The sequence below is a fragment of the Ochotona princeps genome, chromosome 22, assembly GCF_030435755.1.
Source record: "Ochotona princeps isolate mOchPri1 chromosome 22, mOchPri1.hap1, whole genome shotgun sequence".
NCBI classification, from domain to species: Eukaryota; Metazoa; Chordata; class Mammalia; order Lagomorpha; family Ochotonidae; genus Ochotona; species Ochotona princeps.
Genome location: NC_080853.1, coordinates 21647049 through 21669207, shown reverse-complemented (window position 1 = coordinate 21669207; position 22159 = coordinate 21647049). Strand labels below are relative to the sequence as shown.

The window sequence follows — 22159 nt, the reverse complement described above, 5'->3', positions numbered from 1 at the left end:
TCAGGCTGGGATTGGGGTGGGGGTTGCCACCCGCCGAGTTTCTTTACCCTACAAGTACAGGAAAGAGGGAGATGGGTGGGGCTGCTGGACCCTCAGTTCTGGGCCAGCATGGAACACGCCTCTGTGGTTCCTAGGTGGGGAACTTCCTGAGCCCACCTTCCCATCCCACTCCCCTGCACCTGCAGTGGGGGAGGGGGAGAATGCCTATGTCTTTCTCTAACCTTCTCTGGGAGAACTTTCTCTCCCCTTCCATTGGGAGGGGGTAGGCCACGCTTACCTGTTAGCCCCACCCCATTTTTGCAAAGACCCCTGTGGAGTGGAGGTCTCATTGTCATTGGGGAGTGATTGGGCCTGCCCCAAGCAGGTCCTTCCTGATGGCAAGTAAAGGGGCATCTCCACAATGCTACCTGGAAATAAATATATGTTTGGTACCTCATGTCTTTGTTTCGTTGTGGGAGACTGGCACAGTGGCATAGCTTGCTAGTCCTCTGTCTGCAGTGCCAGTATGCCCATATGGGCACTGATTAGAGTGCCAGCCGCTGTACTTCTGATCCTGCTCCCTGCTTATGACGGGGAAAAGCAGCAGAGGACGGCTCAAGTCCTAGGCTGTCGCGTGGACTGCACCTGCGTGGGAGACCTGGAAGAAGCTCCGGATTTTGAACCAGCTCTGTCTCTGGCTGTTGCAGCTATTTGCTCAGTCAACCAGAGGATGGAAGCTCTCTCTGCTATATGTCTCTGTCTCTCCTTTCCTGTAACTCTTTCAAGTAAGAAAAAAAGGGAGGGGGCAGAACAGTAGTCTAGAAGCTAAAGTCCTCGCCTTGAACGTGCCAGCGTCCCATATGGGCGCTGGTTCTAATCCCAGCAGCCCTGCTTCCCATCCAGCTCCCTGCTTGTGGCCTGGGAAAGCAGTTGAGGATGGCCCCAAGCCTTGGGACCCTGCACCCACGTGGAAGACCCAGAAGAAGCTCCTGGCTTCAGATCGGCTCAGCTGAGCTGTGGTCGTTGTGGCCACGTGGGGAGTGAATCATCGGATGGAAGATCTTCCTCTCTGTCTCTCCTCCTCTCTGTATATCTGCCTTTCCAGTAAAAAATAAGAAAAAACAAACAAACAAACAACAACAACAAAAAACCCACAACCTTTTGGAAGGAAATGCTCACATTTTACCATGACTCAAAGTGCAAGCAAATGAAAACAACTGCTTCAGTGGGAGAGGCATGGTCTGCCGCGTGGACAGCTCAGATGTCCCTTGGCCAGCACCGTGGTACGGTGGGCTAAGCTGCAGCCTGTCATACTCAGTAGCCCATATTAGTCTCCAGTTCTGGCTGCTCTACTTTCAATCCAGTGCCCTGCTAATGCACTTGGGGAAACAGTGGACAGTGTTCCAGTACTTGGACCCTTGTCACCCAAATAGGAGATCCAGATGGCACAGTAGGCTGCTGACTTTGGCCTGGCCCAGCTCTGGCTGTTGTGGCCATTTGGTGAGTGAACCAGTAGGTGGACAATTCTCTTTCTCTGTCTCATTCTATCTCTCAAATAAAGAAATCTTAAAAAAAAAAAATAAATGAAACAAGGCACCTGCCAGCCGGTGGCTGGGTGGGTCTGTGCTGTGCCAGGCCCGGGGGCATAGCCCTCCCAGAGCTGTGTCCTGTGACTGGTCCATTCACTCTGGCCCAGGCATAGGACATTCCTGAAGGAGTAACCTCCGGGGCTCAGCTGAGGTCTGGGTCCCTGCTGCTCCTGCCCCTTCCTTCCTGTCCCCATCTGGTCTGGCACACACCTGGCCAGCTGACACCCAGGGGAACTGTACCTGTAGCAGCAGGAGTGGGAGCCAGTGACAAACAGACTGGACACAGTGGAGCCAGTTCCAGCCTCTCCGGCCTCCTCTGCTCTGGCAGAGAAGCACGGGCCAGCCCTGACCCTGCTGTTGACCCTGCTCGGGGAACACTGGGCCCACGGGCCAAGGTCAGAGAGCTCTGTGCATCACCGGTGGGAGCTGGGCAGCACGCAGGAGCTGGTCAGGCCGACCTGGGTTATGAATCAGCAGCCAGTCACTTCTCACTCATTGAGCTCATTGCCTTCCCTGGCCTAAATGGCCAAGTACTTGACCCTGGCAAGGCTCCCCACGGAGAAGCCTCTCTACCTCCCCCAAGTGGCTGGAGAGGGGAGAGCCACTGAGCATTTGGGCGCTGAGTGGCAGGGTCTGTTTGTGGCTCCGGGTGGGGCTGGGAAGGGCAACTCCAGGAGGGTGACCTCTGACACACACAGGAATTGGAGGCAGGACCCAAGTGAACATCCAGAGAGGCATTTCCTTGGCTTTTTGCTTTGTTCTGTTTTTAAGATTTTGTGGCTTTTAAAATTCGTTTTCAAAGGACAAAACACTTAATTTAAATACAAGTCCGAAAGAATCACTGTCAAAGCCAGCGAGATGCCAGAATGCCCTGTCACTTGCCAGCCCTGCCAGAGTGTTCCAGGTCCTGCCAGGAAAAGAAAAGGCCCGGCTAAAGTCCTCGCCTTGAACACCCCGGGATCCCATATGGGCACCGGTTCTAATCCCGGCAGCTCCACTTCCCATCCAGCTCCCTGTTTGTGGCCTGGGAAAGCAGTGGAGGACGGCCCAAAGATTTGGGACCCTGCACCCGCGTGGGAGACCCGGAAGAAGTTCTTGGTTCCCGGCATTGGATCGGCGCGCACCGGCCCGTTGTGGCTCACTTGGGGAGTGAATCATCGGACGGAAGATCTTCCTCTCTGTCTCTCCTCCTCTCGTATATCTGAATTTGTAATAAAAATAAATAAATCTTCAAAAAAATCTTTTTTTTTCCTGTGTGAGCACCTTCATACAATTTTTTAATGTTAAAAAATACTATCATTTTTATGATACAGCTCCATAGGCCATAAACATCCTGCTTGTTTGCAATGTAGTCTACAATTTCTTGTGGACACATTAATCTTTCCACCTCTGTATCAGGAATCTCAAACCCAAATTCATCTTCCATAGCCATGATAATCTCTAGTCTCCAAACTCTCTAAGCCCAGGTCTTATATAAAATGGGAATTTAACAAGAGCTTTTCTGGGTTGATCTTGTCTTAGATCAAGAACACAGCCCCGGATGCCCTCCAGGGTCAAAGGGGACACTTCACTCTATTGGCAACACAACTGAGTGAGGCTCCAGGGAGCGCCGTGGCCAGCGGTAGGGCCTGGAACCTCATCCCTATGCCTGCGGATCACAGCACAGAGCTGAGAGGCTGGGCCGAAGCCAGCATGGGGACACAGGACGGCAGGGTGAAGGTCACAGCCGGGCGGCAGCCACAAGAGAAAAGGACACGAGTTGCCATGGCTATGCCAACTCAGGATGCCTTTCTTTTAAAATCATTTTTTAAAAAGATTTATTCAGTTTATTACAAAGTCAGATATATAGAGAGGAGGAGAGACAGAGAGGAAGACCCTCCGTCCGATGATTCACTCCCCAAGTGAGCCACAACGGGCCGGTGCGCGCCGATCCAATGCCGGGAACCTGGAACCTCCTCCAGGTCTCCCACGCGGGTGCAGGGTCCCAAATCTTTGGGCCATCCTCAACTGCCTTCCCAGGCCACAGGCAGGGAGCTGGATGGGAAGTGGAACTGCCGAGATTAGAACCGGTGCCCATATGGGATCCCGGGGTGTTCAAGGCGAGGACTTTAGCCGCTAGGCCACGCCGCCGGGCCCTAAAATAATTTTTAAAAGCTTTTTTAATTTAAATTTTTAATGATGTTTACATAGTTGATCAGGGTGGGAAAGATCTAGGGTTAGGGACAAGTGAGTGTGAACATTGTTTCCAAATTTTCAATTTCTTCTCCCTAAGGGGAGAAGCCACACCCAGCCTCCCAACTGTCCCAGTATCTAGTGATGGGGAGTGGCCACTTAGTATCAACCCAGGGTCCCCAATACAGCGCATGCTCTGAGGGTTCTGTCCAAGTGGTTTGAAATGCTGTCTATCTCGCTGATCCAAGGGTGAGGAACCCCTTCCAATGTCCATTGGTTGACGTAGTCAATGCATTCGTCCAGATATTTGCTCTCATCATTTGGCTGGCGTAGTTGTCCAGTTTGTTCTGGCCTCCTTCCTCTGCTACGGTACCAGATATCCTCTGCAGACCCTAATGGGCTGCCATGTGTTCTGTGCCAGCTGTCCACTGCTCTGTCTTTTCCATGAGCAGGCCCAGCTGTGACACATGAACTCCACTGTCAGATCACCAATCCTGGATGTGAGACTCGAGGCCCCGCATGCCCTCATCTGTGCCATCGCCAGACCCTGCAAGCCCACACAACAAATCTCCACAAGTGTGCCCCTGGGTGGCCAGTGAGCTTCCCCCAGTGCCACTGGCGCCCCCGGGCCATCTGACCAGGGCCTCACAGGACCTCTGCTCTTGGGACTGATGGACTAGGTACCTACCGTGCAGGTGGACCCAGGGACCTGGGCCATGCAGCCAGACCCCACCAGACCCCACACAGCCCCAGGGCTCATGGATCTGACACCCACCGTGCAGGTGGGCACAAGGAACCCACCAGACCCCAGGTCCCAGGGATTCATGGACAAGGCGCCCACTGTGCCAGTGGGCACAGGGAGCCAGTCCAGGCAACACAGGCCCTGCCAGAAACCCTGTCCGATGATTCATTCTCCAAGTGGCCGCAACGGCCGGTGCTGTGCCAATCTGAAGCCAGGATCTGGGAACTTCTTCCAGGTCTCTCACACCAGTGCAGAGACCCAAGGCTTTGGGCCGTCCTCGACTGCTTTCCCAGGCCACAAGCAGGGAGCTGGATAGGAAGTGGGACTGCCGGGATTAGATTCAGTGCGTTCAAGGCAAGGACTTTAGCTGCTAGGCCACCGCACCAGGCCCTACTTTATTTATTTGAGAGGGAAGAGGAGAGAGGTGGTGTGGGAAGAGACCTCGTCTTCCGCTTAAGTCCTCAAATGCTTGCGATGTTTGAGAAGACTGTGGCGCCCATGCACGAGGTACCCATAGCAGTCCCATCTCAAAGCTGGACCGGCTGCCAGGGGCTGAGCAGGGAGGGGATTGGAAGCTGTCTGACCTCCTGGGTGGACAAGCAACGGCCCTGATGCTGGAAAATGGCCTTGTTCTGAGAAGAAGTGTTTACCAAGTAGTCAACTTCCACTCAACCTGGAGATATGACAGCTGAAAGAAGCGGCCGGCTTAGGGGGCAGTGTGCTTTCAGGGGAGACAGCCCGAGAGATTCAGAGCTAAGCTCTGCCTCCCTCTCTTTAAAACAGTGTTGTCAAGTTCACTGATACAAATCTCCATTTTTGAGGGCACGTTACTATCTTGCTGATATTGCCCCCTGCTGGAGAACAGGGGGAACTGCAGCGGACATCGGCCCTCAGCCAGAACTCCGTCAGGGTCTCCTCCATGGGGCTGGGGCCCAAGCACTTGGGCTACCCTCCACTTTCCCAGGCACATGAGAAGGCAGCTGGATCAGAAGCAGAGGTGGAGGCGGGACTTAATCCCAGGCACTCTGATATGACCCAAGTCATAATGAACAAACTGCAGGAAATTGTTTGATGTGTGTGAGGTCATTCTCTAGTTTCACTTAAAAATTTTTTTAATTTTATTTTTATTGTAAAGTCAGATATGTCAGATATTCAGAGAGGAGGAGAGACAGAGAGAAATATCTTCCATCTGATGATTCACTTTCCAAGTGACCACAACAGTTGGAGCTGAGCCAATCTGAAGCCAGGAGACAGGAGCTTCTTTCAGGTCTCCCACATGGGTGCAGAGTCCCAAAGCTTTGGGCCGTCCTCTACTGCTTTTCCAGGCCACAAACAGGGAGCTGGATGGGAAGCATGGCCGCCGAGATTAGAACTGGCACCCATATGGGATTCCAGCATGTTCAAGGTGAGGACTCTAGCCGCTAGGCCATGCTGCCAGGCCCTCACATAAAATTTTATTTTCAGTTTATTTGAAACAGAGAAAGGATCTTATTATACACTTTGGTACATTCCCCAAATGTCAGCAGCCAGGGCTGGGCCAGGTCAAGACCAGGAGCTGAACTCCATCCACATCTCCCACATGGGCAATAGAGCGCCAAGTCCTCGAGCCATCACCTGCCGTATCCCACGGAGCGCATTAGCAGCAGATGGAGTTGAACTGGAGTAGTTGCAACTTGAACCCAGGCACTCTGATGTGAGGTGCTTCTATCCCAAGTAGCAGTCTAACGGCAGTGACAGACACTACAACATCACCCTTGGGCTCTGGCTGTGGCTGTGACCATGGGCTGTGCCATGGCGAGGAGTCCAACACAGCTGGACTCCAGGCTTGTGTACCAGCCTGTGTTGAGGAAACACTCCCTGAAGTGCCCAGCAGGGGGCTCCTCCTACAGCTGGAGGAGAAAGGTTCCCCAGCCAGACTTCCTTGTGTCAGCACTGGAAGATTTCAGCTCTGTGCTTGGGAAAGTTGGAACAATAACCACAGGGTAGATTCGGGAGGAACCTGCCTCATGGTTTCAGAGAAGAGGAGACATGCATGTTCCGTGCAGGTTCCTGGGGGAAATATGGGGGCATTCCTTCAGGCTGCACCAGATGGCATGGTCTCTTGGATGCCCACTAACCCGGCCCTGCAATTCCTCTTTTCCCACCCATGTGAGCCATTCCCGGCTGTCTGCCCTCAGCTGGCGGCAGGGTGGCGGCTGCACCAGCCCAGATGAGACTCTCCTGGGGACTGGAGACCCATCTATCCCAGCTGCAGCAGGCAGCCTATCCCACTCTGGAAAGCTGACAGGACAGAGCGATCCCATGGAGACTGCCCACGCAGGGAAGCTCCTGGGGTCAGTGAACCTCCCTCCCCTACGTGAGCCCTGACCTCCCAACCCCATCCCACTGTGCCTCCTCCCAGCTTGGCGAAAGCCTTCTGTGCCAAGGGTAGCCCTGGGGCCCAGAATGGGGGGAGGATGCTTCGGGTCATCCAAGCCGTACCAGCGGGACTGCTGCGCCCATGCTGTCTGTAGCAGCTCCTGGCTCCTCAAGAGGCCTGGAGTATCTGAGCGAGACCAGGTCCAGCAGCTTGACTTCAAAGGGACACCAGCTCATGGCCCACTTGGTCAAACACGCTCTAGCATCTCTGAGAGGCAGGTGCAGATGGGGCTGGGTTTGAGCGGACCCTAAAGGTACCAGCAAGCTGCCGACTCAGGCTCGTTCCAGCCAGACGGCTGCAGTGGGCAACAGAGGGGCTGAAGTGTGGTATCAGCACAACCGGCTGCCGTCAGCAGGTGGCGAGTACTAAGGGGAGACAGCCCCACGTGGCACACTGGACAGCCCAGAGGGGACGTTACTCCCAAAGCCGGGGAGTCAAACAAAGATGGAGATGAGGAGGGGGAGGGAGGAACACATGACAAAGACTGGCCTTCCTGCCCCGGGCTGTCCCCAAGGGACAGCTTGCTGTGGGCTTCTACCACAAGGGACCATGGGCCCATAGCACCCACAAGGCCAGCTCCTTTCAAGGAGCTGAGGCTATGGACAATGTCTGAGCATGACCACAGGGTGTCCTCACCAACTCTCCCCCTGAAACTCAGGCTGAGCATCGGGGAGCAGGCCCTGCCCTGGGAGGCTGTGGCTGTAGGGAGTGCCTGCTGGGGCAGGAGCAGGTGCTAGGCCTCTGATATTACTAAGCATCCGACAGGGATGCAGCTCCACCTGCTCGCACATCCTTGTCAGCGTCAGCCACAAGTGTTCCCTCAGTCCACAGGGTCCAGCCTGGATGTGGCAGTTGTTCTGAAGGAGTTAGCAGCCCCAGGGGAGTTGGGGGACACTGGAGAGAGCCACAGGAAAACACAGGGTCTCCACTTTCCAGGTGGTGAGCACATGAGACCCTGGCCCTTGGCTGCCGGCTAGTATGTCACTGAGGGATTGGCACACCCATCTATAAAATCACCAAACAGTTTACTTTGCAAGTCACTTGACCCCTGCTGCAATGAGTCATCCTTGCTTTTTTGCCATGTAAAAGTAGTCATTGAACAGGTATGGCTGTGTTCCAACAAAACTTTATTTACAAAAAGTAAACGGACAGCAGACCACATCTGGCTACGGCTTGTAATTCTCCAATCAGTAGCCTGGACGGCAGTCAGGAGACAGCCCTGCAGCCCAGTCCAAGCCTCTGTGAGACTGTGACCCTGAGGTGTTCTGGGGAGTTTCTGATCACAGACACCGGGAGGTGAGGGCCGTGCTGGGAAGAGGCACCCATCGTTTTTTCCCAGCTCAGGCTCCTCCTTCCAAGGCTCTGCCAACAGGGTATGTGTGGCATCACTGTGTCCTCATTGTGGCTCTAGGAGATGGGGGGCTGTGGCCTCACCACCAGCCCCTCCCTGGTGACAGCCCAGTTGTAGGTCTTGGGGGAGTCCAGCGCCTCCTCCACACGCGCCTCCAGATTCTCACGGGTGATGAAGTTTTTCGCTTCTTCCTATGGAGAGAGAAGAGGCCAGAGAACTGGGGTCCAGGGCATCCACCGCTCGCCCACTGCGCCCTGCGCCCACTGGCGGTTGACTCAGCCCTCGAGGTCACCAAGTCCCTCCTGAAGCTCTCAAACTTATCTCCCCCCGACCCCCTCCGCCTTTTACTGTACTTCAAGCTTCCAAAGGCAGTTGCCAGGCAACCCCTAAGGGGCCTCGCTGAGTTCAAATCTGGCTCTTGCCAATTGTGGTCTGGCACTCCCAACCCTTTAATGGTCCTGGGCCTGCTGGTGGACTTTCTCCTCCTGGAGCTCCCACAGCAGACACGGCTCAGCTGTCTGCTGGCACGGCTTTGTGTGCCCCGGGGATCTCCTTGGGCCCTTCTCCCAACACCCCTCCTGCTCTAAACCCATCTGTCCCGGCCTCCTGCCGCACCTGCAGCTGCAGCACTTCTTGCTCCTTGAGCTGCGCCCAGACCTGCGCCTCCTGGGCTTGGCGGGCCTGCTCCTCCGCCTGCCGCTGCTCCTGCTCCAGCGCCTCCTGCCGCAGCCTCGTTAGCCTGTGCGGGGTGACAGGCCGGGGTAGAGCCTGGCCGGGGGACTCTCCCAGGTCCGCCGGGCGGCTCCGCTGCGCCCCGCCCCGCCTGGCGTCCCCACGCACCGCAGCTCGTGCAGCCGCCGGTTCTCCGCCTCATTCCAGGCCATCAGCTCCTGGTGCTCGGCCGCGTCTTCCCGCGCCTTGCGCTCCGCCAGGACCCCCGCGCGGGCTTCGTGAATCTTCTTCCGCACCTCGGTCACGAACTCCAGCCTGGCCGGGCACACGCTTCCAGTCGGCACCCAGTCTGCCCGCGCCGGCTCACCCCGGAGGTGGGCCCCGCCACCTCCCCTTCACCGCACTCACCTGATGGCCCGCACCGTCTGGCGGTACTGCCGGTAACGCTCGGTCAGCACGAACAACTCCGCGGGGTCCACCGCCGGCGGGATGTTCACGCGTCCGATCTTGGACTTGGCTGGCGGATCGTGGCGGGTCTTGCGGCCGCGCGCGGGCACCAGCAGCAGCGGCGGGGCCGGACACCTGCCCGGGGCCCGCGCGCCCAGCAGGCCCAGGCCGCTCAGCGAGCGCAGCATGATCCCGGGGCCCTCGGTCCGCTCCGCCGGGATCCGCAGGCGCGCGCGGGGTACCTTGGGACCGGTAGTCCTCGGGCTCCCGCCCCTTCCCTAGGCCCGCCCACGTGGGGGCGGAGCGCACGTGGGATCCCCGCCCACCCCACGGCCAGCTCTGGGTCCGGCTGACCCGCCCCGCTGGCCCTCCCGCTCCCAAGGCCGGGATGGGTCTCAGCGCGGGTGGGAGGAGGGGGGTGGCTCGCAGCCACCTCCCGCTGGAGTGGGAGACCCAGCGGGGACCTGTAGTGACCTGTGTCCTCTACCAGGCCTGAGTTCACACTTTAACAGGGGTGACTTAGAGACTTGGCAAAATTCGACTGGGAAATAGAAAAGCAGGTGGCACCCTGCCCTGCGTGCTGTGGGGAGGAGCTTGCATAGCTGGGGAACTGGGGCGGATCCCGCGTCTTTCTCTCCCACCCCACCTCCCAGCAGTGTAAGGGGCTGGTCCTGCCCTCCCAGGGTACTGTTGGGGGAGTCAGGGTCGGCGCAGGAAGCCACTGGCAGTTTGCAGGGGGCTGCCTTCCTCAGAGAGGACCCCAGGCTGCAGCTTGCAGTCTGAGCTGGCTCCTACCCCAGGCACTCCTTCCTCCCACGCAGGTTGGTGAGCCCCCTCAACCAGGCGGGCTAAGGGCACTTGGCAGGGGTGGGTCCTGGGTATGCTGAGGGCTCATTTCCTCCAGGATACCAGAGGTAGGAGGTGCTGAATTGTTCTGGAGGCTCCAGGGTAGGTGGTCAGCAGTGGAAGGTGGCCTCCTGGAAGCTAGCCATGGACAGCATTGGAGGCTGCCACAAGCTCCCTTCCTATCCTCCAGGGGCTATCCTGGTGCTCCCTAGGGCTCGGTCCTCTAAGCCCTGAGGGATGCCAGGCTAGCCAGGGGAGGGAACAGCCTTCTGGGGCTGGGGAAATGGAGGCTGACAGCCCTGTCAGCTCCGAGGGTTTCTGGCCACATCCTGCAGCAGGTGCATGCAGACTTCAGGCCAAAGCGCACGTGCCTGGATGACGGCCAGGGCTGGGCTCCAGTAGCCAGGCAGTAACCATTTAGCTAGAAGCAGGGCAGCAGGCTCCCTGCCCTTTTCGGTGTGACCTGCCACCTCTGCCGTAACTGGGGATATAGATGTGTAGCACTTATTTTTTTTCTTAAATTTTTGTTTGAAAGAGCTATATAGACAGAGAGATCTTCTGCCAGTTCACTCCCGAAATGGTCCCACTATTATGCCTGCCCCATGTGTAGCATTAAAAAACATCCCAAACATTTATTTATTTCATTTGAAAGGCAGATTTTAGAGAGAGATATGAAAGTCTTCTATCTGCTGGTTCATTCCTCAGATGGTTGCAACAGCCAATGCTGAGCTGATCTGAAGCTGGGACCCAGGAGCTTCTTCCAGGTCTCCCGCGTTGATGCAGGGGCCCAAGGTCTTCTGCTGTCTTCCTAGGCCATAAGCTGGAAGCTGGATCAGAAGTGGAGCAGCAGGGACACCAACCAGCATCCACGTGAGATGCTGCTGTAGGTGGAGGATTAGTCTGCTTTGCCAGCACACCAGCCCCCTGTGTAGCACTTCTGCCCCTTGTTCCTCCCATGCCAGGGATGGCAAGCATGAGGGCAGATGGGAGAGTAAAAAGGAAAGGAATTTTCCGGGTGTGGCTTGGGGTGGAGGGCTAGGAAAGGGGAGGGGGCTGTGTGCCAGGCACCCTCAGGGAGCTGTGACCTAGGTGGCTCCTCCAGCTGGTTGCCAAACTCAGGTCACGGAGCCCAGGGCTTCATCGGCCAGGGAGCTCCGCCTACCCCGGGAAGAGCAGCTCAGCCCCTGCCCACTCCCACAGCACCCGGCAGCCACTCCCTGCTCTGCCACAGGCAGGGAGGTCCTTGCTTGTCACTGTAATTTTATTATGGTTTTTCCTCAAAACCCAAGGTTGACCCAGCTTCCCATGGAATGCTCCAGGCACTCTGGCAACACGCTCAGCCCCTCCTGGCCAGCCCCCTAACCCTCCCTTCCCTTCGTTCAGCCCTGTGCTGCTGCTCCTTGTGGAAGATGTGCCAACCCTTCCGGCTGGAGCTGGGAAAGCAGACAGGAGAGCGGAAACAACAGAGACCCTGGGCAGGTGGCCTGGTGGGTTGGCCTGATAGCCACGAGGGATCCCAAGTAAAGGAGTACAACGGAGGTGGGAGCAGAGGGGCTGCCGGAAGGAGGCAGGGGCTGGTCGTGTGCAGGCAGATGCAGAGGGACAGGAATGGGTGAGAAGCTGGGTGTGAGCCTGAGAGGAGGCACATCTGGAGCTGGGGGGGCTACACAGAGCCGGAGCTCCGATCTCTGAGGAGCAGCTGAAGGCGAGGAGAAGTCAGAGCATGTCTCTGACGCCAGGTGGGGAGCTGGAAGATGAGAGGTAGTGGAGTGTGGGGCTGGCACCAAGCAGGTGGGAAGGAAGTGAGGGGATAGAAGGCTTGGACTTTAAATAAACATATGTATATATTTATTTAATTTACTTGAAGCGCGCACACACACCCTTCTATCTGTTGGCTCACTCCCCAAATACCTATGACAGAAAGCCCTGGGCTGGAAGTCAGCAGGCTTTATCCAGGCCTTCCACGTGGCTGGCCCATCATTTGCTGCCTCCCAGGAGGGAGCTGGACTGGAGGTAGGACACTGACCCACACTCTGAGATGAGCTGGCAGCTTCTCAAGTTGTGGCCTAGCCCACTGTATGAGGATGTTCTGTGCTTTAGACTTCGACCAAGTTTGTCACACAGCAAGAACTTGGGCTCTTCAGGACGTGCACTCTTTGAATGAGAGCCTGTATCACCTAGTGGGGTGGTGACCAAGCAAATGGCAACCTTGGGAGGTGCGAGGGTGGGGGTGAAGGGCGGATGCCTGAGGAGAACACTAAGAGGTGTGCCCGGCTGTGCCTCACCCTTTAGAGTTAACACTCTAGGCAGGGGTGGTGGGGCAGGCCCTGGATGGAGTGGTCACCCCTGACCTTCCCTGGGAACCCCGGATGTTTTCATTGGGCCTCTGCTGGTGCCTGTTGCGGTTATGTCTCTTACAACCCTGCAAGCCCTGAGTAATTCCCGCCTGGAGTCACTGATTGCTTTAGCAACCACATGAGCATGTGCCCTGGCTGAAAACTGGCTGCCACACTGGTGCTCAAGGCTGGTCTTGGGGCCAGCATCCTCGGGCAGTAGGTTAAGCTGCTGCTTGTGGTGCCAGCAGCCCATAGTAGAGTGCCAGGTCGAGTTCTGGCTACTCTGCTTTTGACTGAGCTTTTGGCTAATGTATCTGGGAAAGCAGCAGAGGGTGGTTCAAGGGCTTCGGCCCCAGCACTCAAGTGGGAGATCAGAATGAAGACTCGGGCTCCTGGCTTTGATTTGGCCCAGCAGACTTGGCTGTTGTGACCATCTGGGAGTGAATCGGTGGGTGGAAGATCTCCGCCTCCTTGCTTCTCTGCCTTTGAAATAAATACATCTTAACATCAACAACAAAAAGCCTTGCTCTGGGACCAGGAGGTGAGCAGCCTGCTCACTCTCCTCCCTCTCTCTCTAGCACAGGGGGAAGCTGTGGCCCCACTTGTACATTCTCTAAGTGGTCGGCCCACCTAACCCCATCCTCCTGCACCTGCCTGGACTTGGTCACCCAGAGGTAGCAGAAGAGGCAGGGTTACTCCCCCAAACACAGGGTTCCCTCATCAGAAACTTGAGTGTTTCTGCTTAGTTCATTTATCCTTTTCAACTACCGACCACTGAACCTACTGCCTCATGGAGTTCTTTAGTTCCCACAGAAGGACCCGAGACCTCATTCGACTTCATCTCCTCTCTGGCAAGCTCCCTGAGGGAGGCTGCTGCCCTTCATTGGCCTCCTGCTGGTCTTCACTCAGTATACCCTCTTACTCCCAAACACCCCAGAGGTCTGTTCATCTCCATCCCCAGCAGCCCTGGGGCCCAGTTCTAGTCACACCTCCTCCAAGAAGCCCAGCAGTGCTGACCTTTGAGTATGTCTGTCTCCCTGGACCAGGCTGGGGTGCTGCCTCTCACCCTCAGAACCCGAAGAGTCCCGAGCCTGCTGGCTCTGTGAGAAGGCCCTGGGGCCACGAGTTTCTGGGCTCTGCCCTGCCAGCTGCAGGGTGGGGCTGGGGTTGCTCTCCTGCTCCCCTGATGAGCAGCTCACGAGGCTGGGGGCAGTGGGCAGGCCCTCCCAGTAAGGCCCTACATTTCTTGGCACTCTCTTAAACCTATGAGCATTGGGGGATGAAAAGTGCAACTTCTGCTAGTTCTCAACAAGGAAGCTGCTTGTTCTCCTTGAGTCTCCCAAACAGAGTAGGGCCATGGCAGGGACCCACTTGCTGTGTGAGCAGGACATCCTCGCCATGGACCGCTACCAGAGAAACATTCACCCTACTCCAAGATGGGAGCCAAGGTTCCTGCTGTCCTGGCTCTGAGACAGGTCCAAGTCCTAGATATGAGGACACACAGGAAGTGTAGCCTGGATAGAGTGACACACCGAGGTGGCCTTGTAGCCAAGCCAGCCATCTCACCCTGGGCCCTGCACCTAAGAAAGCGCAGGAAGGAACCTCACACCCCTCCCAAGCAGCTGGGACCAACACTTTGAAGTTGGGCTGGGCATTTTGAAAGGAACAGCCCTGTCTTTTTAAGCTCTGAGCTGGAGGGCTGGGCTGGACAGGCAGGGTCTCGCCCGGTGTCCCACTGCCCCATGACACAGGAGAGCCGTGTGCTCAGGGGCAATGCTTTATTACCTGATAACCCGAGTGTGGTGCCGGGACATCCTGCTCGCTCCGGTCCGGGGGTATGGGGGTCGGGCAGGGGTATTTACAGTACAGGGAGGATGGGGTGAGGTTGGGGGGCTTGGGACAACCACTCTTTCCTCAAGAGCTCTGAAAACTTTGTGCTTTTTTCTTAGTTGGTGCCGAACCGCCTAGGATGGATTTTGTTTCTTTTTTTTTCAGGTGAAGATGTATAAACCAGAGGCCATGCCGGCCCTGTTTCCAGGCTGAGGATCTCACAATATCAATCCAAACATCACACTATTTAATTCCCCAATAAAACATTGGAAAAAGGACTATCAGTGCTAACACATTTACATATAAAATCTCCACCTAACAGGTAATAGAAGCCTATGTACCAATTTCTAAAACCGTTATAAGATATATACACAATTTTGGGTATATTAACAAAACAGAATATTACAAAATATTAAAGGCAATTCTCCTGTCCCCAGACCTCGTCGCCTGTTACTTGAAGTTGGCATAATCTGAGAATGCGTCGATGTATTCCTGCACCACCTTGTAGCAGAATTCATACTGTTCCTGGGGATGGAAGGTGGGTAAAGCCAGGGTTACAGGTGCAAATGTTGTACTGTGCTTATTAACAAATGCCTGTGGACTCGGACTCAGACTGGGACAGCACTAGCCCTGGGAGGACATGAGGCTGAGAGGTGGTGTGGCCAGAGTGGGCCCCCACGACATCATGGCTCATAGGTGGCAATGTTATCCAGGGGTCCAAGCCTCGACTCTTTTCCCAAGCCTCCGAAAATTGGCTTTTCCTCCGTCAAATGGTATTGGGGAAGCCTCAAGGACAGCTAGGCTGTCAGGGGTCAGGCACACCCGTCCCCCTCTCCCCCGAGGGCTAACAGAGGAGTTCCTGTGGGACACCCAGGTACTTGTCTCTGGTGTATCACATCCTACTGGTGAAAGGGGCTATGCTTTCACTCCCGTTTGCCTTGCAAAGCATTCTCAACTGTTGGGGCATCTCAGCAAACCCCAGGGGCCTGTGAAGTGTCCCCTCCCTGAGCTGGCCCTAATAGACGACGGGTGTGGGTCAAGGACACAGGGCACATACCAGTGTCTGGACCATGTGTGGCCGCTGCAGCCTTAGGCTCTTGACGGTCTGGAAAACATCCAGAATCCCCTCTGCTTTCACACGCTCCAGGACCGTGCTCAGGGCGCAGAAGGTGCCTGTCCGTCCTGCCCCGGCGCTGCAACAGAGCAGGATACTGAGCACGTGCAGAGGCAGCATGGGGCTGCTGGGGGTCCTGTGGGAATGCAGCACGTGGCGGCGGCACACCTGCAGTCCCTGGGCTGCCCTGGTAGCTGCTGGCTCAGGTTAGAGTTCGAGTTCTCTCCTCTTTTCTCTGACCAACCCTGCCCTCTGCACTGGTCTGTGTTGGTAGATTCTTTCTCATGCTTTCCCTTGTCTTCCCCAGGCTGAGGAATGCACACTCCAGCCTTGACATCACCCACCCTGTTCACTTGCATCAGCCATTTCACTTGCCTGCTGCCCCACGGGAGGGGCTGTGGGCTTGGGTGACAGTGAGACAAGTGCTGAGACAGGTGATGGGGAAGAAAAGAGGAACAGGTGTTCTAGGCAGGCACTTTGGGGAAGAAAGCCTCTCCAACCCAAAGAAGGGTAGAGAAGGCCTGTGGGGCATCTGAGTGGCGCACATCTTGGGCCCCAGACAGGTGAGTATGCAGGGTGCGAGGAGCTGGATGTGAGGGAGGAGAGCTGGGGTGAGTTGGAGTCCTGGGGAGAAGGCCAGCCCCATTCTGCACTCACTGGGCCTGGCAGGGAGTCCCTAGGTCCAATAGATTCTGTAAACCATCGTTAGGATGCTAAGTAATGGAGCGATATGGTGGGACGTGGTTAGAAAAGCTCCCTTAGGATGTGGTGTAGAGCACATTTCCCAAGACCAGAACAGATACCAGGGAGAGGCAATGGTAGCTTGGACAGGGTGATGGCAGAGAGAGGGACTCAGAAACTCATGGGTTCTGAGAGTCCAGCAGGTAGAGCACGTTCTACTGTGGATTAGATGTGATGGGCGACTGAGAGGCGCCTCACTGCACTGGGGAAGGCTGTGCACAGGCAGGCTTGGGAGGACTGGGCGTCTTGCCTTGAACCCTGCAAGCTGAGGATGTTCACTGGACATAAGGCAGACAAGCTGAGCAGGTGAGCGGATGGACGAATCTTGATTTTAGGAAAAGGGGGAGCTGGCTGTATATATAGCTTGAGACTAGATGAGCTCACCTAAATGAGTTGGCAGTTGACAGAAAGGAGGTAAAGGACAGGGCTGTGAGCCATTGATGGGGAGGAATCGGCAATGGAGACAAGGAACAGGCTTTGAGCATAAACCCCGGGACAGAAGGTGTGCTGAGAGCATGGCCCTGAGACGTGAGTGATGAGCTGTGTGTGCTGAAAGAGACAGAGAAGGATGAGTGGCTTCAGCTACTGAGGCCACAGTGGGCTTTGACAGGACCAGTGGCAATGTCTGGGATGGGGGTAGAGAGAGAGATAGAGAGATAGAGAGATAGAGAGATAGAGAGATAGAGATAGAGATAGAGAGAGAGAGAGAGAGAGAGAGGTGGTAGGGAAAGAGTAGATGGAATGAGCTTGGGAGAGGAGTGGAGGAGAGGAAATGGAAAGTTAGTACAGGTAATCTTGGGAACAACTTTCAGGAAAACTCAGTAACTACCTTTTTCTAAAATGCATTCCTGAACTGTTTACCCAAAACAAAATTCACCTTTCCCTCAAAACAAGCATCTTACCCTCTTTCCTCTGTTGGCCATACCAGCCACTCCCAGTGACCCAGACTGAAGCCTGGGAGACACTCCTGACTTTTCTCTCTCCTATGTTCTTAGTCCTGTTTTATGTGTTTTCAAAAGAATTGTCTTTTCCTCTTCCCTGTGCTTATGGAGGCCAGGTCCCCATGCTCAGTATCTACAAGTTTGGGTTCCGCAGCTTGTCCTGACCTTCAGGCTCGACTGCCGAGCACTGGCCAATGTGCTGTGCCAGATGGCTTTGCGCAGGCCGGGGGCCGTACCTGCAGTGCACAGTGATGGGGTGGTTCCCCGACTGCTGCTGCTGCTTCTGCACAGCTGCAATGATGCTGATCATGCCCTTCCCGTCGCTGGGAATCCCCACTTCCGGCCAGCCATGAAAGTGGAACTGCCGGATCTGCCGGCTCTTGTTTTCCTGTGGAGGCAAGAGGTCGGGGGGCTGGGCAGGCAGTCCTGCTCAGCCCACACAGGAAGCTTCATCCCCAGTGCACCTTACCCTGGTGTTGGTGACCAGCAGGTCTCGGACGGTGTAGCTCTCACATTCCTCTTCCTTCTTCAGCTCCACTGTGATGTCTCCATAGGACACCAGCCCATCAGACGGCCAATACTGGGCACACTTCTCCTGGAGGGACAAATGGGAATACACACCAGGTGTGATGGAAGTTGGTGGGAGAGGGAAGAGCAGGAAGATTCTGAGAGGCCTGGGGCACAGTGGCAGGCAGCGAGGAGCAGGCTTTGTCAGCTGACAGCAGGCTCGGCCCATGGGCAGAGGATTCATGGGTGTGCGGTCACACTCCTCACTGCCCCTAGGCTCGTGGGGTTTTCTTCAGGGATGGAAGAGCCTACTAAGGGACAGCACAGAGAGGAGCGGTTTGCTGGGTCACATCTTCTTGCAGGACCACGGCCTGAGAAGATCTGTGTGCTCCCTGTCCCAGCCGGTTTCTTATATCAAGTCCATAGGTTTGATTCCTGCTGTGTTCCCAATTCTAACTTCTTGCTCATGCACAGCCTGGCAAACAGCAGGTGTGATTCAAGCACTTGGATCCCTGTCACCTACATGGGAGGCAAGGATGGAGTTCCAGGTTCCTGGCTTTAGCCTGGTACAGCCCTGGCTGTTGTAGGCATTTGGGGGGAGTAAATCAGCAGACAGAAGATATCTTTCAAATAAATGGAAAGAAATAAACAAAAATTTAAAAAATACAAATTGGGATTTGTGAAAGACTCTTTAACTGGTTTTGTAAAGTTTCAGTCTACACTATGGCTCATAAATTTGGAAAGTTGGTGCTGCGGTGTAGTGGGTTAACTGTTGCCTGCAGTACTGACATTCCCTATGGGTGCCAGTTTGAGTCTTGGCTCCTCTACTTCCAATCCAGCTCCTTGCTGATGTACCTGGGAAGGCAGCAGAAAATAGCCCAAGTGCTTGGGCTCCTGCATCCACATGGGAGACCCTGCTTTGCCAGTTCTGGTAGAAGCTAATGACTGTCCAAACACCAATACCTGGGCAATCTTGTCTGGAAACAGTGCTTTGGACACTGACAGTGTATGTCAATGAAAATGTCTGAACATTTTCTGGCCTCCACAACCAACTTTGCATGCTATTTCTATCTCTCATTTCTTGGGACCTTTCCCAACTCACCTGGCCTCTCTCCTCCAGTTCTGTCAGCATCACGATAGAGCAGGATTTCCACTCCCAGATCATTCGCCAGAAGTCTTCAATGGTGTGGAGAAGAGGGCCCTGGCTAGCAATGTAGGAGTCCTTCTGCCGGTAGCCCTGCACAGGCCAGGTCAATTCAAGAGGGAGGTAGGTTAGTGAGGGAGAGCTTAGTAGAAAAAAAAGATCTGTCTTGGAGTCAGTGGGAGAGGGTGCTAGGAGGGATTGGGGACTGCTTGAAGCTGAAACCCATCCCAGGTGGAACTTTCCTTTGGCCAGGGTCAGACACTCTGTGACAAGCTGGCGCGAGGCAAGGGGAGGGGAAGGTAGAGAGCTAGACTGCAGAGAGCAGGAGTATGGAGGAGCAGAGTTTGTCAGCCTCTTGGCTGTGGACTGTACTAGGAACCTCTTCTTCTAGGTGTTACACTGGCACATGCCCCCCTTCCGTCCACCTCCTGCTCTTTGGGGGTGGACAGAAAGCAGTACAAGGACTGGCAGGCAGGTATCAGTTCTGTGCTTGACTCAAAGATGATCCTTCCAAGCAGGTGTGTGAGGAAGGCATGGCAAGCCCAGCCGCACCTCCATGGGGTGCTGGGAGCTCAGGGCATCACTGGCAACTTACATCGATGAAGGATGCATTCACATAGTCTGTGTTCTCTTCGCCCCGCTTCACTGGAATGATCACTCGATTGAACTCATCTGTAGGAAGGACAGTGGCTTGTGGCTCACCAACATGGCTGTCCTCTTCCTCTCCTCCCACTGCTCCCATCCCAGACCCCAGGCAGATAAATGCCCAGCTAGGCAAGGATATGGCGGTTTCATATTCATGGATATGCCAGGAGGGAGCAAGCCTTTGGCTTTTGTGCTCCTTTATTTCAAGAATCCAGTAAAGAACTGGCTTTAAAAGGGAGTGCAACTTGCCTGCAAGCCATGCATTAACCAGCTGAGGAGTAGAAGGGAAGGAAGGAATTGGGGGTAGGACAATAAGCTTGAGGTGGAGAGAGGGTTCTTACATGGAATGATCTGTAAAACTCGGTTCTTCTTCATGTTGGCTGGGAGGTTTCCGGTCCGCATCTTGTCATTCTGGATTTTGATTGATGTTAACTTCTGAATTGGCAAAGAGATGGAAGAAATTATGAATCTCAGTAACTGAATGTGGCTAGTGTTTGCATGCACTGGGCTTGCGCCTCCAGGTCTTCCGGCTGCTGTGGCTCCTTTCCTCAGGACCCTGACTTGACTTCTCTGTATTCCTGTCAGGACATGGCTTCTTCTGTCTTGGAATCATGACCTTCCAGGCTTTTGTGGACCCTTCTAGATTGCCCTGGCCTGGAACTGTATGATTCTGGAGCAGTAATCTCTGCCCTGAGGGCAGAGTGTACCCACCCACCTGCCCTGCTGCTCTATCCCTACAGGCCACCTCAGACTCTGCGGAAAAAATCATTGTACAGGGCATCTTCCAATCCCGACTGAGGCTCCTTATCAACCCAGCTACCCCCAAGTGCAGCCAATACGTAGGCAGCACTGGCCTCATCGTGTCAGACCTGTGCACACAACAGCTGGGACACTGCCCTAAGTGGTCCTCCCCCAGGAACCCAACTCAAAAGCTCTGAATTCTGGGAGAGACTGTGACACACACACACTAGGTGGGCTGATGGCCACCGCATCAGGGCATGCTACAACATCACCACTCTCAGGTCTGCAGGAGAGCTCTGGCCGGGGCCTGCAAGACAAGTTGTTCTCAACCCGCCTTGTTCATTTACCTGTGCACCGTCTGACTGCCTTTGTATTCTAACAGCAGTATGAGTACTTGGGACAGAGACCACATGGTCTGCAAACCCTCAACAAGCATTTTATTGTTCCAATTTCAGTGTATGTGCTGCTGAAGCGAGCACTGAAGTATTTTATTATCTGCCCTTACAGACAAATTGGGCTTCTGTTGTATGGTGCAATGGCCTAGGAGGGCTGAAGGGCTAGAAAACCACCACCACCACAACAAAACTATTGCATGCTCCTCACGTCCCAACAAAACCCAAGTAGGTCCAACACTCAGGCAAGTCGAGAAGGCCGTAATGTGTGTGAGGAGCCATCTCTTCAGATGCCAACAGAAGACCCGTCTGCTGCCCTGAAGTCAAGCATCGGAGGAGCCCCTAAGCATCCTGCACCTGAAGGCCAGTGTCCACTTCTACTTACCTTAAACTCCTCCTCTAGCCCATTGTTGCTGGTCCCTGGGATTTTGTTGTAAATCTTCTGCAGGTGGGTGTCTAGTGAGGTCACTTCCAGTTCTGTATCCCCATACAGATAATGCTCCAGAAGGGCTTGGTATATGAAGACATACTGCATCTGAAACGTTAGAGAGGCCCGAGTTCTCAGTGCCATGTCAGCCCACTGCTCCCCTGGCCACTCTGGCTCACTTCTCTTCCGGTTCTAACAGGGATAACGTGATTCCCTCTAACTACCCACCTCAGAGCAGCAGGACTGATGATGCATAGGCGGGAGGGTCCTAGGCTGCTCTGGGATGCTTGGAGAAGACCAATCTGGCCAATCTGGCCAAAACTGAAGCCTCCCCAGCCTGCAGGAGTCATGACCTGGCATCCCTTGCAGGGCTGGGTCCCAGGCTTAGAGCCAGTTTCTGGGGCTCATGGACATGGCTGAGCTGCCTGGCACCCATTTTCTTAATGTCATTTTAAGGGCTCTTCATTACCCAGTAGGAGGCTTGCTTCAAATAACCTGAGGGGCTGAGACTCCTCGAGGTGGGCCAGTGTTTGGTCTTGGAAAGCCTCCGCCCTTATCTCACCCCAAGACCACTCACATCTGTTTGCACCATCTGGCAGCGCTGGGCCCGGATCCGGCTCACAAAGCCATACACGTCCACCTTCCGCTCTGTGTGCATCATGTCCAGCATGGCATCAATGACGACGAAAGTCCCCGTGCGCCCTACACCCGCGCTGTGGTAGAGAGCAGTGGTATTACTGGGGTGCCCAGCATGCCTTGTGGGAGCACACAGGGAGGGTAGCACAGGCTGGGGCCTGGTCTCCAGGATTCTAAATGCTAACTCTGAATGGGGCAGAGCTGGGATTCTCCTGGAACCAACATCCCCTCCATGTCCTGAGTGCCTGTCCCTCAGCTCTCAGCATGAGCCCTTGGACAATCAGAAGGCTCTGAATGCTCTTAGCATGTTCACAGCAGGTCATCCTGACTCTTTCCTTAAGACAGACCCTCCCCCGACACTGGAACTGGAGTATCTCTGGCTGTGGCCCTGTGGCCCTCACAGCTTGTCTGCTCTGTGCCAGCCTTCGCAGCCAGGGCCCCGCGGTTGTTCCCTTGCTCTGGTCATGAGGACAGAATGTGGGGAGCCA

At 55.2% G+C, this 22159-nt stretch overlaps 2 protein-coding genes and 1 pseudogene across 4 annotated transcripts in view; all 3 read right to left on the bottom strand.

The window, feature by feature from the left end:
- Window positions 1–43: 43 nt before the first annotated feature.
- On the bottom strand, window positions 44–3334 carry LOC118760181 (acyl carrier protein, mitochondrial-like; annotated as a pseudogene).
- A 4673-nt stretch (window positions 3335–8007) lies between these two features.
- On the bottom strand, window positions 8008–9605 carry MRPS26 (mitochondrial ribosomal protein S26). Its single transcript, XM_004585986.2, has 4 exons — window positions 9333–9605; window positions 9093–9239; window positions 8868–8991; window positions 8008–8443 (listed from the first exon to the last, which is right to left on the bottom strand). Exons 1-4 carry the CDS (start codon window positions 9557–9559, stop codon window positions 8309–8311), a joined length of 633 nt encoding a protein of 210 aa, XP_004586043.2. The 5' UTR covers window positions 9560–9605; the 3' UTR covers window positions 8008–8308.
- A 5004-nt stretch (window positions 9606–14609) lies between these two features.
- The window catches only part of PTPRA (protein tyrosine phosphatase receptor type A), a 106946-nt gene continuing 99396 nt past the window's right edge, over window positions 14610–22159 (bottom strand). For all 3 annotated transcript variants that reach the window (XM_058679882.1, XM_058679883.1, XM_058679884.1), the window contains 9 exons: window positions 21613–21748; window positions 20994–21143; window positions 19817–19910; window positions 19426–19502; window positions 18789–18923; window positions 17649–17774; window positions 17416–17567; window positions 15441–15576; window positions 14610–14908 (listed from right to left, as the gene is read on the bottom strand). In XM_058679882.1, coding sequence (XP_058535865.1) covers window positions 14834–14908; window positions 15441–15576; window positions 17416–17567; window positions 17649–17774; window positions 18789–18923; window positions 19426–19502; window positions 19817–19910; window positions 20994–21143; window positions 21613–21748 — 1081 coding nt within the window. In that variant the 3' untranslated portion in view covers window positions 14610–14833. The remainder of the gene's footprint in view (window positions 14909–15440; window positions 15577–17415; window positions 17568–17648; window positions 17775–18788; window positions 18924–19425; window positions 19503–19816; window positions 19911–20993; window positions 21144–21612; window positions 21749–22159) is intronic.

Bases quoted from the DNA above. Each gene is read 5' to 3' on its own strand.
- MRPS26 (XM_004585986.2), bottom strand. From the start codon at position 9,559: ATGCTGCGCTCGCTGAGCGGCCTGGGCCTGCTGGGCGCGCGGGCCCCG. The intron at 9,240-9,332 runs GTGAGTGCGGTG...GTGCCCGGCCAG, and splicing joins CAGACGGTGCGGGCCATCAG to GCTGGAGTTCGTGACCGAGG. The intron at 8,444-8,867 runs GTGCGGCAGGAG...CTCTCTCCATAG, and splicing joins AAGAAGTGCTGCAGCTGCAG to GAAGAAGCGAAAAACTTCAT.